Source organism: Cibotium barometz, chromosome 3 (genome assembly GCF_041138505.1).
Source record: "Cibotium barometz isolate CiBa-2024 chromosome 3, ASM4113850v1, whole genome shotgun sequence".
In the NCBI taxonomy this organism is placed as follows: domain Eukaryota; kingdom Viridiplantae; phylum Streptophyta; class Polypodiopsida; order Cyatheales; family Cibotiaceae; genus Cibotium; species Cibotium barometz.
This window is the reverse complement of record NC_141048.1, coordinates 63,451,471-63,469,472: the sequence shown is the minus strand read 5'-3', so window position 1 is coordinate 63,469,472 and position 18,002 is coordinate 63,451,471. Positions and strand designations below refer to the sequence as shown.

General features: G+C 34.3%; 2 protein-coding genes across 2 annotated transcripts; both read right to left on the bottom strand.

Moving 5' to 3' along the window:
• Positions 1-14,519: 14,519 nt before the first annotated feature.
• Positions 14,520-15,096, bottom strand: LOC147640378 (uncharacterized). Its single transcript, XM_086823686.1, has 2 exons — positions 15,027-15,096; positions 14,520-14,940 (listed from the first exon to the last, which is right to left on the bottom strand). The coding sequence occupies exons 1-2, from the start codon at positions 15,084-15,086 to the stop codon at positions 14,596-14,598; spliced, it is 405 nt and encodes a 134-aa protein (XP_086679812.1). The 5' UTR covers positions 15,087-15,096; the 3' UTR covers positions 14,520-14,595.
• A 98-nt stretch (positions 15,097-15,194) lies between these two features.
• LOC147640377 (uncharacterized) lies at positions 15,195-17,605 on the bottom strand. Its single transcript, XM_086825203.1, has 5 exons — positions 17,255-17,605; positions 16,365-17,172; positions 16,088-16,287; positions 15,727-15,995; positions 15,195-15,634 (listed from the first exon to the last, which is right to left on the bottom strand). The coding sequence occupies exons 1-5, from the start codon at positions 17,503-17,505 to the stop codon at positions 15,195-15,197; spliced, it is 1,968 nt and encodes a 655-aa protein (XP_086681329.1). The 5' UTR covers positions 17,506-17,605.
• Between the last annotated feature and the right edge of the window lie 397 nt (positions 17,606-18,002).

Genomic DNA, 18,002 nt, shown 5'->3' with positions numbered 1-18,002 from the left:
TGTCTCTGCAGCCCCGCGTTTCTAACAGTTTCTATGAGGCCGTACAACCAAAAGCATACAAATCTATGTTCACAAATGCGATCTTTAAGGTGCAACAAAAACAAATAACACAATGTGATCTTCAAGGTGCAACAAAAATAAATAACACAAATGCGATCTTCAAGGTGCAACAAAAACAAATAACACAATGAAACTTGCTTGCATTGAGATAAAGTTTTCCCAAAAGGACCACAAAATTGTGTGACCAACCTTGGGTGATACCAAGGCTAGTCACAACTTATTATCTTGGGAGACATGGACCTCACTAGGTTACTCACCTCTAACTCCTTCAATAGTTACCATTATTGCAATAAATAATTATCAATCCATATTTTGAAATATAGTTTTACATTGGAACTAAGCTTGTTATTTGTAAGTTTTATGTGACACCAAGGAGGCACGATGGAAAGCACCCATATAAGGCCATTGACTTATCTAGAACTTTGAGCACAAACTCATATCTTGAGTATAATAACAAACTTAAAAACTTTAACAAGAAAGATGTGACTGATGGTTGCCCTAGAACTTTCATTAAAAGACAATATAGATAAGTTAGAGTCCAAAAAGTACTCGTTGAAAAAGCATGTAATGTTCTTTCAAAGTGTAACTACTTCACATTTTCTTACACTTTAAATTAGTAGGTAAGGTAACATGATAGAATGAAGTTGAAATGGTCCCCTTCTTAGCATGGGTTTTGTACGTAGGAACTCTACTAACCTTACACACCCTCTACATGCTCATAATAAAGAGAATAAGAATCTAGTCATGAAATAGGAAGGAAACTATTTTTGATGGAGATATCTTCGCAATGCCCATCCATAGTTGGAATTCAAGTTTGCTCACCTTTAGTTAAAAAGGAAATTAAGGTTTTTGGATGAGCAAGGTTGCTCGTCTTGTGCCAAATGAGACACCTCAATGTGGAAAGTCAAGATTGCTTAATGTTAGCCAAAAGGCATCTACACTTAGGCACTCAACAACATGGGGTAAGTCTTGTGTCCATTTAAAAAAATGCCTTATTGTGCAAGGCTTGAGGCTACCTTGAGCCTTGTATCTTTTATCTCACGAATCGCAAATCTCAAGGTTGACTTTTGATGCCCATTTTACATGTTTTTGGACTTTTTGGATGTTTTTACAAAGAGAAAATTTATCATGCCCGCCTTCCAGTGTTGGGTAAAATTATTATTTTCCTCACATTGAAGGACATTTTTTATATTATATATGTATATATATCATTCATATTTTTATCAAATAAGGGCAGCTTATATTAAGAAGTTAGAAGGGGCAGTTACAACATATAAAGCGCTTTAATATGCAACATATCCTTGGAGATGACATATATCATTCATATTACTTTGTAAGTTTTAACCTAAAATTTAAGAATTCACCTAACTCCTAACCTTTTTGCCCAATGTCGTCCTCTTATAGTTTTAAATTATATTCATTATTAAGCCTACTATATTAATGAAAATTTATGGGGTGTCATTCCAATATCATTTATTATATTCATTATTAAGCCTACTATATTAATGAAAATAAATTTATGGGGTGTCAGCCCAATCCAAACTCCAAAGGGCTTGAAAGTTTGATATCATATGTTGGAACTTCCAATCACTTCTTTGGCAAAAAGTAAGAAACTAAGGATAATATCGATTTTATTTCTCTTTTTCTTTTTGCCAAGTAATTTTTTATATTTTTTTAGTAAATTTAAATGAAATATCATTTTTAAGTAAATTTAAACAAGTCTCTTATTTTCCTTAAATTTTCATGTAGATTTTTTATCTATTTTTTTACTTGGATTAATCATGGCTCTCCCAAAAACAAAAGGAAAAATGCACCTAGAAATGAAACCAATGAAAGGGAGTTTGACTTGAATGAGGAGCTAAATAAAAATTTAGAATTTCATGGCATTGATATAGCAAATCTAGAATCATGTGAAGGAAGTAGCACTCAAAAAGAGACCCAAAAAATAAAGCTTCGTAAAGAGTGGAAGGATAAGTTTCTATGCCGACGAAGTCTCTTGCAAGAAGATAAAACTATTATTAAATGTGACTGGTGTGAGCATTACAAGATGCTGTCCCTAGGGAATCGGAACTGGATCTGTCAAAGTTTAGTATGATAAGCATGATGCTTCTAGTGGCCACAAAACCGTAATGGCTAAGTGGTCTTATGAGATTGACAAGCAAAGTAAACCCATCACTATGCATGTTGCTGAGATGGATGATGCAAACAAGGCCTGGGTCATCACCACACACAATGAAACTTATGTACTTTATTCCTTAGAGAGATTTGTCCATAACCATGTACGAGGATTTATGTAGCCTTGCCAATGTTCCAAATATGCCAAAAAGCATGACTACTCTTTATATACTAGTCGATATAATGTATATCAATTTCTCTATGCTATAGCCATGAAACTTCTTAAGGTACAAATAGTTGCATTGTTAGACTCCTTATTACTCGATCATGCTTGATATGAGTACTGACCATGGATTAGAATTGCAATTGATTGTGTATGCTACATATTTGAAATGCAAAGGTTTAGGACCAAACCATGTTGAGTTCTTGGTTCATTGAAAATTACAAATGGGAAAGGCATCACTATTTACAATTAGTTAAAAGAATTTTTATGCCAAACAAGTCTATGTACATAAAATATACCAAGGTGTTGCTAGTGATGGTGTCAACATTCATCCCATTTTCTATAACTTTAAATTTAGTAACTTAAGAGGAATAATCGTCAACCCACCTACACATATATTCATGGAGGCATCTTATATTTTATCCTGTGAACATGAATTGTACACATTTATTGACGCTCTGTATTTTAATTGTGAGGGATTTACTATGCAAGATGCATGGGAAACCTTCTTCGAGTTGAGAGATTAACATGATAACTTTTTCAATATGTTGAAACTATGGCAAGCAATCCTTGTTATACCAACTAGCACAGTGGCATGTGAGAGGGGGTTTTCAAAGAAAGACATAATTAAAGATGTGATACACAACAAGCTCACAATTAAGAATTTAGATTGTCTAATGAGAGTATTATCGACAGACCCAATGTTGGATGATGTTGAATGCGAGAGAGTCTTAGAAATTTTGAAGGATGCAAAGGAGCATAGGACCTATGATATGTGATTTTTATAGAGTGTCGAGAGAAAATCACACTTTGTTACTTAGATTTCTCTCATAATTATGCTTTTTCTCACTTTTGAGTGAATGAAAATCATATGGTGTATGGTTTTGAGTGAATTTAAGTCATGTGATGTATGGAACTTCAAGTTCGTGATACTATTTCTTTCATGGTTCTAAATTCTTGTACAACATGAATTTTATTTGTAATTTTGACGTTAAAGCTTATTATCACTATTCGGCTAATGCATGCTTTGCACGAGTCCAACCTCCAACTTTAAATTTCCTAGAACCTCCACAGGCTCCTCCTCCTCCTCTTCATGAACCTCTAAATTTGTCATGTCACAGCTTTCTAAAACTCTTTCTTAACACATACATAGACATATATGTATTTGTACACACAAAGAGAACACACATACACATAAAATTTACATGCACATGGTATGTGTGTGTGTGTGTGTATGTGTGTGTGTGTGTGTATGTATATGTATATGTGTGTGTGTGTGTATATGTATGTATGTATGTATGTATGAATGTATGTATGTATGTATGTATGTATACATACATTATATGTATACATATATGTGTGTGTGTGTGTGTGTGTGTGTGTGTATACACATATGTATGTATATATACATACATACATACATACATGCATGCATATATATAAATACATACATACATACATACATACATACATATATACATATATATATATATATATATATATATATATATATATATGTATATGTATGTATATATATTTATGTATGTATGTATATATATGTATGTATGTATATATATGCATGTATGTATGTATGTATGTATGTATATATATATATATATATATTATATATATATATGTATATACATAGATATGCATATGTATTTTGTATATATATATATATATATATATATATATATATATATATGTTTGTGTGTGTGTGTGTGTGTGTGTATACATATATATATATACATATACATATCCATGTAACACCATATTAGATAATTTGGAAAAAATCTCGATTCGTTTTGAAAAATGGGATCATGGTGAACTTGCATGCGACATATCATTAGAAAGATCTTGAAGAGTAGAATCTAGATCTACAATCTCCGGCGAATTTGGAGCTGGCATGTTTAAGATATATCCAAAATTAAATGGAGTGATTGATTCCCAAAATATGAGCTTTCTCCCAAATTATCTAATATTGACTTATGTATATACATATATATATATATATATATATGTATGTATATGTATGTATGTATGTATGTATGTCATGAGAATATATTTTAAGTCCTCTAGAAAAATATTATTTATCCCCTCTTGAGTAATTTGGGGACGCCTAGATTACTCTTGCGTCATGCCGGCTAGGTTAATATCGTGGGTGACACCACTATAAATATTAATACGTGCGGTATATGACGTATGTTTGAGGCCACCTATGATTATTTCAGTTAGGTTTGTATGGCAGGGTGATTCCTGGGGTACTTACGCCTGGTAGTCATGAGTTGGTGATGATTTGTGCCTGTTTAATATTTGTGGGATTAATTTAATAATTAATTGGGCTTATATTTTCAGGTGATGAAGACTATGGGAATTGAAGAGTTTACTTTGGAAGAAATGTCTTGGATCATCACATTTCATTTTTGACAAGCATAGTAGCTTGTAATCTTATTAAATGATTTTTCCATTTTGAACATTAGGAAAGATACATTTATTTTTGTGGAATTTATTAAAGCCTATGGCTTTACCCTAGTCCCAATTTGACACTCTATTTTTGTTAAAGAAGAGTGCCGTGCTCTCTAAAAAGCACATCTTGTATTTTGGGGGCTATGGCCTAATTTTGGTGAAAAGGAAAGCTAATAAAGAAATACTCTTGTGTGGGGAGAGGCCACGCACAAGAGGGGGGAAGATTGCACCCAATATGGTCTTTTTGGAGCTAAGTATTTTTGTTTAAGTGTTTAATTTTTCAATTGCTTTGATTTAGTTGAAGCTTACAAGCAATGGTTTTTATGATTGAATTAATTCTCTATCTTTCCACAATCAATTCCTAGAATAAGATTCCGGTTGCAGTGGTATCAGAGCTTGGGCTAGGAGATTTGTGGAGAAGGTAGGAAAGGGCTTCAACTTCTCAAAAATCAAGAAAGTGCAGGAATTTATCCAGTGGACAGAAGGGTGTTTTGCAGGTCTTTACCCAAAGGTCAAAGATTCAAAACTAGATCTACTCTCAAACCCACTCACCACCCTGCAAAACCATCCCTCTTTATCAAAAAGCGGTTTTCCCAAATTCTCTGTGAAATCAGAATCTGACCGTATGGATGGAATCCTCATAGCCAAAAACCTCACGGGTAATTCTCAGAAATCAAAAAGCTTCAAGCATGAGTAAACCTATAATGGACGGAGCAGGAAAATCCATGCAAAAGCCATCTCAAAACTCTCAATAATCTTTTGGACAAGGAAGCGCCCGGCGGCAGCCTGCCGGCGCAAAACGCGTGGAGAGAAGAAAGAGAAACAAAAAAAAAAATTAGCTCATAAGCTAATCATCTCCATAATCTTAATCTCTCTCTAATCAATTTCACTTTTCCCAATCCCCATAGAAGTCACATCACTCCTTTTTCAACCTCTACTTTTCCCAATTTCCAAATTTGATGAGAAATTCAAAGGTTTTACAATTCTGAAAATTTCTGGCTGCAGAAAAGTGATTTACAGGTTTTAAAAAGCTTCAAAATTGCCTAGAAAAGGCTAGAAAATTCCGAAATCACTTCTGAAAATTTCTAAAAATTTCAGAAAAATATTACAGAGTTTGGGCAAGGTTTACAGGACTGTTTCAGTAGGTTTCAAAGTGCAGAAAAATTAATTCATCAACAATTCGACTAGCCCAAGACTCTCGAATCACGCGGAATCGTTCGGGATTTGTTTGAGACGACAATGAAGAAGAATCATTCGAGCAAGAGGGTAATTCCGATCCAGATTACTCAGAACAAGAAGGTAAACCTCATATTCATTCTTTGCTTAAAATAAAAGGAACGATAAATGGACATGAAGTTCTTATTTTGCATGATGATGGTAGTACACATGATTTCATTTCTGAAAAGGTACTTAGAGCACTAAATCTTCATTCTTTACCTACGCACTATAAAGTCAAAGCAGCATTTACTGGAACAAAGTATAATTGCATGCAAGTAGTGAAAGATTTGGATTTATGCATCAAACCTTTAACAGAAAAGAGGGATTTCTTAGTTGCACCTTTACAAGGGGTAGATATAATTTTGGGTATGCCTTGGAGACACAAATACAATCCTATTATAGACTATGACACTCATAGTATTTCTCTAAGGAAAGACAATGAAAATATTATCCTCCAGTGTCAAGTCAAAGGAGAAATGAGTCCTTTGTTGAGTCACACTCAAGCAAAGAGAGCTCTAAGAAAAAGAGACAAGACTTATATGGTATGGGTTAACCAGCTTGATGCTGAGTTGGACACATCCAAAAGACCAAAGTTTGATTCTTTTATCTCCAAATTTAGTGACTGTTTCATGGAAGATCTGCCTCCAGGATTACCTAAGTCTAGGCCTGAGGATCATAGTATTGACTTATTGCCTGGAAATTCCCCGCCTTGTAAAGCTCCCTATAGAGTCAATAATTTAGAGCAAAGAGAAATCCAAAGCCAAATAGAAGACTTGCTAGAGAGAGGCCTTATTCGACCTAGTAGTTCACCTTTTGGAGCTCCAGTACTTCTTGTTAAGAAGAAGAACGGAACTTACCGAATGTGTGTAGACTATCGTGCATTGAATAAGATTACTGTCAAGAACAGATATCCTATTCCTAGGGTAGATGATCTTCTTGATAAGCTTAGAGGATCAAAGGTCTTTAGCAAGATTGACCTAAAGTCTGGGTATCATCAAGTCCGTATGACTCAATCTGACATTTTCAAGACAGCTTTTAGAACCCAAACTGGTCATTATGAGTTTTTGGTTATGCCATTTGGTTTGACCAATGCTCCAGCTACTTTCAGCCGTATGATGAATCGTATATTCCTTAAGTTTCAAAGTTTTGTTATAGTGTTCTTTGATGACATTCTTGTTATCAGCAAGGATCGACAAGAACATGAACAACACTTGGAACAAGTGTTCAATCTTTTGAGAGAAAATGAATTGTATGTCAATCCTGAAAAGAGTTCTTTCTTTCAAGAGGAGATTGAATACTTAGGACATATAGTATCGGCCGAAGGAATTCGTGTAGATCCTAAGAAAATTGAGTGTATTGCTTCTTGGCCTACGCCTAGAAACATACATGATCTTAGATCTTTTCTTGGCTTATGTAGTTATTATAGGAAGTTCGTCAAGAATTTTGCTTGTATTGCCAATCCTTTGACTGAACTCCTTAAGAAAACTACAAATTTCAATTGGACTGATAAGCAAGATAAATCTTTTGCAACACTCAAGAATGCTTTAACTCAAGCACCAGTTTTAACACTACCTGATTTCCAAAGACCATTCTTTATAGTAGTGACTGATGCTAGTGGCAAAGGATTTGGAGCTGTTCTTATGCAAGACAACCATCCTATTGCATATCAAAGTAGAAAGCTTAAGCCTGCAGAGCAAAATTATAGCACTTATGACAAGGAATTAGCAGCAGTAGTGCATGCTTTGAAAATCTGGAAGCATTACCTAATGGGCTCTGAATTTCTTATCAAGACAGACCAACAAAGCATTAGGCATTTGCTTACGCAACCTCTTATTTCAGATAGACATATCAAATGGGCAGCTTTCATTCAAAGTTTCCAACCTATGATTCAATATCAACCTGGAAAAGAAAATGTTGTTGCCGATGCTTTGAGTCGAAGACCAAATATCAACAACATTTCTATAATTGAAAGTGAACCATTTGTCCTCATGAAAGAAACTTACGAAGTTGATCTAGATTTTTCTCAAATATGGATTAAATTGCGTGAAAACAATTGGACACCTCAAGGAAGTTATTCTCATAATGATGGCTATCTTTTCTTTGAGAAGAGATTGTGTGTTACTCAACCTTACAGACAACTTGTCTTGGAAGAGATGCACCAACCACCACTTGTGGGACATAGAGGAGTTTCCGCAACACTTCAAGTAGTTTCTCGAGAATTTTATTGGCCCCATTTGAAGAATGATGTAGCTAAGTTTGTAGCTGAATGTAACATTTGCCAAACAATCAAAAGCTACAAAGGCAAAGCTTTAGGATTGCTTATGCCTCTACCTATTCCTGATAGACCATGGGAACAAGTGTCTATGGACTTTATTACTGGCTTCCCTACTACTTCCAGTCACCATGATATGATTTGGACAATAGTGGACAGATTTAGTAAGCAAGCCTATTTCATTCCATGTAAAAAGACACTAACTTCTCAGCAAGCCGCGAACATATTTGTTAAACAAATTTTTGTTCATCATGGTCTACCCAAAGTGATAGTTTCTGATAGAGATTCTAAATTTTGTAGTCACTTTTGGGTTACTCTTTTCTTAAACTTGGGCACTAAGTTAGATTTTTCTACGGCTTTCCATCCGGAATCGAATGGACAAACCGAAGTTACAAATAGCACTATCTTAGATATGCTTAGAGCCTATGTTTCCCAGCAACCTAGTGCATGGGATAAGTACATACACCTACTCCAATTTGCTTATAATAATACTCCTCATACTGCAACTGGTCGAGCACCATTTGAGATCATCTATGGAAGAGCATTGCCTATTCCGGCTACTAGACTCTCTCATAAAATAGAAGCAGCCGACCAATATGTTAGAGACTTTGATCGCATTCTATCTGAAGTGCGTGATTGTATTCAAAGAGCTCAAGAGAAGTATACATCTCAAGCAAATAGGAAGCGCAAAGATTTTTCATTTCAAGAAGGTGATTATGTACTTTTGAGAATTGAAAAGCGTCGATTAAAGAGTGTGGAAAAATTCCCTGCAGTGAAGCTAGCGCCTAGATATTATGGGCCATTTAAAATCCTTCAAAAGATTAATGATGTGGCCTATAGACTAGAGCTTCCATCTAATTGGAATATCCACAATTCTTTTCATATCCATCTCTTGAAACCTTTTCGAGGAACACTTCCTACTCACCCAACATATGAGGAACCACCTCTTATTGAAGGAGAGGAAGAAGTACTAGTTCCTGATGCAATCATTGACCAAGAGATAACAACAACAAGAACAGGTAATCAATACTTTAAGTATCTTTTGACATTTAAGAATCATCCACAAGAAGATGCTAAATGGATGCCTGAGAAATTTTTCCGAGTTTACCCTGAAATTCTTCATTCTTTTCAAACCCAGCAAATCCGCAATTGAGGACAATTGCAAACTCAAGCAAGAGGGATGTCATGAGAATATATTTTAAGTCCTCTAGAAAAATATTATTTATCCCCTCTTGAGTAATTTGGGGACGCCTAGATTACTCTTGCGTCATGCCGGCTAGGTTAATATCGTGGGTGACACCACTATAAATATTAATACGTGCGGTATATGACGTATGTTTGAGGCCACCTATGATTATTTCAGTTAGGTTTGTATGGCAGGGTGATTCCTGGGGTACTTACGCCTGGTAGTCATGAGTTGGTGATGATTTGTGCCTGTTTAATATTTGTGGGATTAATTTAATAATTAATTGGGCTTATATTTTCAGGTGATGAAGACTATGGGAATTGAAGAGTTTACTTTGGAAGAAATGTCTTGGATCATCACATTTCATTTTTGACAAGCATAGTAGCTTGTAATCTTATTAAATGATTTTTCCATTTTGAACATTAGGAAAGATACATTTATTTTTGTGGAATTTATTAAAGCCTATGGCTTTACCCTAGTCCCAATTTGACACTCTATTTTTGTTAAAGAAGAGTGCCGTGCTCTCTAAAAAGCACATCTTGTATTTTGGGGGCTATGGCCTAATTTTGGTGAAAAGGAAAGCTAATAAAGAAATACTCTTGTGTGGGGAGAGGCCACGCACAAGAGGGGGGAAGATTGCACCCAATATGGTCTTTTTGGAGCTAAGTATTTTTGTTTAAGTGTTTAATTTTTCAATTGCTTTGATTTAGTTGAAGCTTACAAGCAATGGTTTTTATGATTGAATTAATTCTCTATCTTTCCACAATCAATTCCTAGAATAAGATTCCGGTTGCAATGTATGTATGTATGTATGTATATACATATACATATCTATGTATATACATACATACATACATATATATATATATATGTATGTATAATAATAAATATATATATATATAATAAATATATAATTATTTACATAATAAACATATAATTTTTTATCTATTATATAATTATGTGCTTTATAATAACTAAATATTTGTTGTATAAATTCATATTTATATTATAAATTGATAAATTTAAATTTATAAAAATACATATACTTATTTATATTTATCTCATGTATATATATATATAATATATATCTAATAAATAGATGTTTAATATGTAAAGAAATATATATTATATAATTATTTTTTATTTATACTAATAAATATATATGTATATTTTTACTATATATTTACTACATGGATTATATACATCTTTCCCAAAGTGTGGGGTTGCTAGTGCTTAAAATAAAGGTTTACACACATTGTCATGACACATATAATAAAAAATAGGTATTTATTATATAAATAATATATATAATATGTAAATAGATGTTTATTATGTAAATAAATAGATGTTATCTACATTAACATAAAAAGTTTTTTATTTACATGTATATTTTTGTGTTTATACACACACACACACATACACACACACACACACACACACACACACACACACATAAATACACCCTCACACACATATATTTACACATAATAGATAAATATTATCATATAATAAATATATATTATATAATAAAATATATAATAAATATAAATTGATCTATTTATTTTTATAATAGATATAATGCACACACACACATTCTATTTATTTTTATAATAGATATAATGCACACACATAGACACACATCCTATTTATTCCGTAATAGATATATATTTAACATATAAAAAATAAAAATTTATATATTTATGATATATTTTTTATATAAATATATATTTACTATATATTTGCATAACACACACACACACACACATATATATATACATGCACACACTCACACACATACCTTTTCCAAATATATTGAATATATTATAATATTATGTTTACGTTATATTGAATTTATTATAATGTAAAGATATTTGTTCAAATATACATATTTATTATATAATAAATATATATTTATCATATAATACACATATATTTATATATATGTATTATATATAATACATACATATTTTTATATATACTATTATAAATCTACCATAGTAAATAAATAAATTTATATTCATATTTATTATATAAACACATATACACACACACAAATAACTTTTTTTTAAATTGGATTTTTTATAATGTAAACATATTATGTTCAAACATACATATTTATTATATAATAAATATATATTCATATATATATATATATATAATGCATATGTATTTATACATATATGTATTATATAGTACATACATATTTATATATACTATAATAAATTTTTTATTTATTATATTTATATTTATTATATAAACACACACACACAGACATACACATTCTTTTCATATTTCTTATGTAATAGATATATATTTATATAAAAGATTAAATTTTTATATTTATGATATTTTTCACATAAATTTATATTGACTATGTATATATACATATTACACACACACACACACACACACACACACACACACACACATAAATACCTTGTTTTATATATTGAATTTATTATAATATAAACATATTATATTCTTTATTTAGTTAAATATGCATATTTATTATAAAATACATATATATTTATAAATCTACCATATTAAATAAATATATTCATATTTATTATATATTTATAATAAAAAAATAAACATATTTATTATATAAATATATATCTATATACATTATATACATAGAATATTATATTTAAAAAATCCTATTACATAAATATATGATTTATATAATAAACATATGTTATCATATTAAGTTTTTTATTTAGTATATAAATATATAATTATTTACATAATAAACATATAATTTTATATTGATGATATATTTATTTATTTTATAATAAATATATAAATTGACAATCAGACGCTAAACAACACGGACTACTTCAACTCGGTGTTGGCTGTAGTTAGATAACGGGGTGATTGCCAGCGTGGAGGTTTTTAGCGTGGCCACGCTGGCAGCTACCACGCTGGCAGTGTCCAATTCCTGCTTTGAATGCACCGCATAAGCTAGACGCTGCCACCAACTTCCTCCTGCGCACCACTGCCTTTGCTTGGCCACGACGGCAGCTTGCAGCACCCGCCACATAGCCGTGTCTTCACACTCCTCCTCTCCGGTCAGCCGCACCGCCATTTCTCTTCATGCTAAACCCCTACACGCCACCACACCTCCCTTGCTTGTTAGCGCTGCCTTGCTTGCTCAGCTACGCTGGCCATCACTGCTGCTAAGCTTGCTGCCGACCGCTTGCAATTTCTTTTAGCTTTATTTCATTTTTGCTTTCTTCTTTTTCTTTTTCTTTTCCTTCTTGGTTTTTCTTTTTACCCCTTTTTTTGTTTTCTAATTAGCTGTTTTGTCTTTTTTCTTCTCAAGGAATGTTGTTTAAAAAAAAGCAATCTACTAGTTTGAGGAATTAAAAAACATTAAATTGTTTGTAGTAAGAAAAAAACAGCAATGTAAGCAGTATGCACCCTTTTAAAAAAATATGTAAAATAAAATGGTTAATAAATAAGAGAGATCAATGAAAAATAAAATAAAACATTTAATTAATAAGAGTGGTTAGTGGGAAGAGTAAATAACAAAAGAAGATTTAGAAATAAAATCAACTAAAGTAAAAAGTTAGAAATAAAGGGGTCATCATGGGGTTAAATGTTACAACACAAGTGAAAAACTCAAAGTTTAAATGATATCAGAAGTAGTTTTAAAAAACTACAAAATTTGCCATAAGATTGTTCTTTTTGTTGATTTTCAACAAAAGGTTGTGAAAGGGCTATGTGAACTTGTCCCATCAATAGAACCATTGTTAAGCCAATATGGGACCAAAATTTCTATTTCCCATTAATTAATTATTGAGAGAAAAGAACCTTAGAAAAAAACTAAAGTGCATACATGGGGGCCAAAACCTTAGAGTGGATATGGTTTGACGCGTGGCAGTGAGTGAATTAAAGGAATTTAATTAATAATCAAATAAAGGAATTTAATTGATTATTTTCAACACCTGACTAATCATCGATGTCTATAAAAGTTTTATTTCACTACTAGATGATGCAATATTGGTGCAAGTTTGCTTATGCTCCACTATGGTTCTTATTTATCTTAAACATGGCCATTCTCATTGTCATGTTGAATGGTTGATGATGTGTCATGGTCACTTCTACGTCCTCCAATGTCTCCTCAACATCTTGACCTTGAAAGACACATTTTGATAGATATACCACCATTTTGATAAAAGAATGACTTATATAAAATACCACCATTTGATAGAGGAGTCACTTGTATAACATACCACCATTTTGATATTCAACACCTCCACACACCACCTTTGAACCATTTGACATCAAAGGTAAATAAGCTGAATGTTCTAACTCCAACCCCTTTGAACCATTTGACATCAAAGGTAGATTAGCTGAATGTTCTAACTCCAACCCCTAAGACGTTTTTTGAATAGTTTCGTAATAATCAAGTTTGTCAACTACAATATTAGTATCCCATCTACTAGGTCAATGACTCAGTGCAAAAGGGTCTTTCTTTTCAACCATGCACTTTTTATACTACCACCAAACAAACTTAAAATACATATGTATATGTTAAGCATATGCCTATAATTACTATAATTAAAGGAGAAATTCAAATTTACTTATATTGAAATTCAAATTTACTTATATTGAAATTTAAATTTACTTATATTGAAATTCACAACCTCATGTGAATGAAGGCTTGGATTTGAACGACGACGCTTTTGTGGAGACTATTCTAGGGAAGAACACATGAGCTTAAGGGCTGCCTATCTCCATTTATGGCATTTTGACATTATGATGACATTATGTACTTTTTGCCATGGGGTTTACGTTTAGGATGACATTTTGAAGACCCTACTTTTTTGATGACATTTTGACATTTTCAGTTTTCATTTTTATGGTTCAGATCAGTTTTCAATTTTCAGAATGTAGACAAGGGAGATAGAGAGAGCCTACATTGTACATTACCAAACCTTAGAACAACAATTTGTAAATCACAATAGAGAGCCTATATAGATTTGAAAATCCACCTTCATGTAATATGGGCTTCATGATACAATGGTTATACATTCATACATATAGATGCTATCATGTAATCTGGGCGTCATTGCCCTCTAGCTCGATTGTTGCTTGCATCGACTCTTTAACTGCACGTGCATCCAATTTGGCTTGCATGGAGGGGCGTCTACCCTTAACTGTAGCAATGAAGGAGGTGCCAACTTGATTGCCATCCATTGTTTTGCGCTTCTTCCTGTTGATCCCTTTCTCAATGAAAGACTTTGCTCTCTTCAAGCTATTCCCAAAGCCATCTCTAGTTCGTACAAAAGACTTTGCAAGCTCAATGCCCTCCTCTCTTTGTGCTTTCAATGTATGTAGTTGCCCAAGTGTCTTCTTCATGCTAGTGGTAGCCTCATGAATAAGCTCGGCATCATCCTGCACAAAATCCACAAGTTGTTGGAAAGTGTCATGTAAATGATTCAAGCTTGACCTCTTCGTAGACTTTGAAGATGCAGCCTCACAATTGTGCCCTTCCTCCAAGCTCGCATCATCCTCAAGTGGCACTCCGATGTTGAGGTCATCAGGCTTAATCTCAAGCAGTCTCCTCGGGACCATCTCCAAGGCACTATCTTCATACATGCTCACACAATGTGACACCATACCTTGCTCTTGAACACCGGCCATGAGCATCACCTTGATTTGATGCTTGCATATGTTGCCAAGCTCGGACCAATGGCATGCACAACATGCCCATTGACAATCTGAGTTGTAGACAGTGTACACTTGTTTGGATTGGAGAGGCTTCGAACATAAGCATCTGCCTTCATGTTGCTACCAATGAATGACACATAATCATCTGGAATTTTGAGAGCTCGTTCACGCGAGCTCTCCACTATCTTCTCAATGGCATTGTTTCTCTTAAATCCCCCTTCCTTCACAACTTGTATGTACCAATAATGAGGTACACAAGCTGTGGTTAGCTTGTAAAGAAGCCAATCCACTCGACGCCCCACCATTTTCTTAGAAGATCCTAGAAATCTGTACTTCAAAACTCCATGGTACGCCTCGATTGCACCATTCGTGTCTTGATTGGAATGTGGCAATGTCCTTGTCGCACGCACCCACATGTCTAACATAATGAAGACTTGTAAGCATATATGACCATAAGAGAACATAACACATTGGGAACACATTGAAGCAAGAAGAATAGCTCATAGTCACCTATTTTAGGCTGCCACTGCATTTCAAAGTAGTGGAGGAACTCCTTCTCACTTTGAAAATCTTCCTTGAACTTGCATATCATTTCCCTAGCTTCATCCTTGGTGAGCTCATATGAAGACGAGGACCCTCCCCGCATATTCATGATGTTACCAAGCATCCGAAACATGGCCGCACGTGTCGGCCAATCTTTCACCTTTCGAATGAGGTGTTTTAGCCAACACCTACGTACATGCCATAAGCACAAGTACACTGGCAAATTGAAAACGACCCTGCGAGTACAAATCCAAGTATTGAGGGTACAAATCCAAGCAATGGTCATAAAGCATTGTGCAAGCACCATGCATTATGTTAGGAAAATTACCTTAGTGCATCAATTTCTCTCTCCGCATCATCCACCATGAAAGCATTTGGCTGCCACGATTTATGGTGATCAAGCATGCGATCTCGAAACTTTGTCAACCAATATCGCACAGCCTCAAAGGTGGCACTTGAGGCAAGAACCCACGCAATTGGGATGCCATTGCGATGTGTGTCAAATACGAGAATTGTATACAAATGGAACTACATCATTAATGGTATAGTAAGTACAAGTACCTTGACTTGAACATGGCAAAAAACAGACAAGAATTGAAGCATACCTTGTACTTGTTCGTTCCAAATGTGGAGTCCATAGCCAACAAATTTCCATTTCCGAACTTGTCACAAATCTCTCTTTGCCATGGGGTTTGGATCCCTAAAAAGAATTCCTTCTGTACTTGAAGATTTTGCTCCTGGTAAACAAATATCATATCCGCATTTTGTGTACACCATCGCCTTGTACTCTCTGCATCATCATCATGTAGTTGATATGTCTCCATAGCATGTTTCCTTTCAATATTGAGTATATCTTGGAGCAATAAGTAGTCATCCCTCACCATTGGACATTTGGGCTCTTTGCTTTGTCGTATATGCAAACTTTGAATGTGTGCATCGAAAACTTGTTGTGGAGTAAAGCCCTTGAACAACAAGTTAGAAACCCAAACTTTTTTTTCCAATGAAATCCATGGAGAGAGGAGAAGAAGGGTGTTTCCCTCATTCTTACAAGGCTCCCCATGGCAGATGATATCTTCTTTATTTGTGTGAAAGGGATTAATATAAGATATAACTGCCATGCTAGGATCCAAGTATAGACGATTCACCATGAAATGGCATTGACACCCTCGAATGCGCTGTCCTGCTGCCTTGGGTGGCCGCCTTGGCTTAGTCTCTTTCTTGATCAAATTGGCATTAAATTTGGTAGGGGCTTTTACGGTGTCTTCATTGATGGTAGGACAACCATGTAACTCCCCATCGTCAAGCTCATTTTCATGCACATTACTCTTGCACTCTACATCTTTTCCACCCGATTGTTCATGCACATGGCATACACGTTTGGAAGCACAACGTGTCCCAAAAGCACACCAATATCTATTGGCAATGATAATTGGGTATAAGTCTAAAGCCTTGCATGCTAATCATTTAAATAAGGTAATGGAAAATAAACACTTACATGGTGCTCTCAAGCCATGAATCCTTGAATGGCCGTATTAGCGAGCCTGGTGTGCGATGATGGTGGGAGTACCTCGTAAACGTTGTAGGGAAGTCAGGATTTTGTGCTTCTCTGTTCACAAACTCGCCAACATGAGCCCATGGAATACGAGCTTCCCTTTGCACTTTGTACTTCGACCTTTCATTGTGTACCAGTCTCCATTGTATTCCGGAAACATCAAAAAGACCATGCGTGGGAACAGGGGTGCCCATCGATTGTTGCTAAATGAGCTAAAATAAACTAGCTGGTGCGACCTATGGTGGTCACTTCAACCAGGAACTGCTTCTTTCAACAGGAACTCCAGTACCTTCACAGCAATTTTCGCAGGCGACCTTCGCAGTCTTCACGAAAACCTGTGAACAGTTACAATGAATTACTGCAAAATTTACAGTTTTACATGTATATATTTAAGTATCGATTTTCAAAACCTTCAAATTTATATACATTTTAGTTACAATTTGGCGGCCGCTGCAGGCTGTGTGGCGGGTGCTGCAAGCTGCCGTCGTGGCCAAGCATTGCTCTGTCAGTAGCTAATTGATATAACTTCTGTTAGTAAAGGTTTAGCGAATGCTTATTCGATCAGTACCTATTATATTAATCTAGGTCTTGCGAATGACGTCCCTCAAATGCTCCACCTCCTCGTCGCTGATCTGGAAGGCCTTGGCCAGGACCGCATCATCGATGGCCGGGTTAGATGCGAAGGCGGCCT

Excerpts from the sequence above, each read along its gene's own strand:
- LOC147640378 (XM_086823686.1), bottom strand. The coding sequence starts at position 15,086 with ATGACCTCAACATCGGAGTGCCACTTGAGGATGATGCGAGCTTGGAGG. Across the intron at positions 14,941-15,026 it reads CTTGGAGGAAGGGCACAATT|GATGATGCCGAGCTTATTCA; the intron begins GTGAGGCTGCAT and ends GATTTTGTGCAG.
- LOC147640377 (XM_086825203.1), bottom strand. The coding sequence starts at position 17,505 with ATGGGCACCCCTGTTCCCACGCATGGTCTTTTTGATGTTTCCGGAATA. Across the intron at positions 17,173-17,254 it reads TCATGGCTTGAGAGCACCAT|ATATTGGTGTGCTTTTGGGA; the intron begins GTAAGTGTTTAT and ends CATTGCCAATAG. Across the intron at positions 15,996-16,087 it reads AGAGAAATTGATGCACTAAG|GGTCGTTTTCAATTTGCCAG; the intron begins GTAATTTTCCTA and ends TTGTACTCGCAG.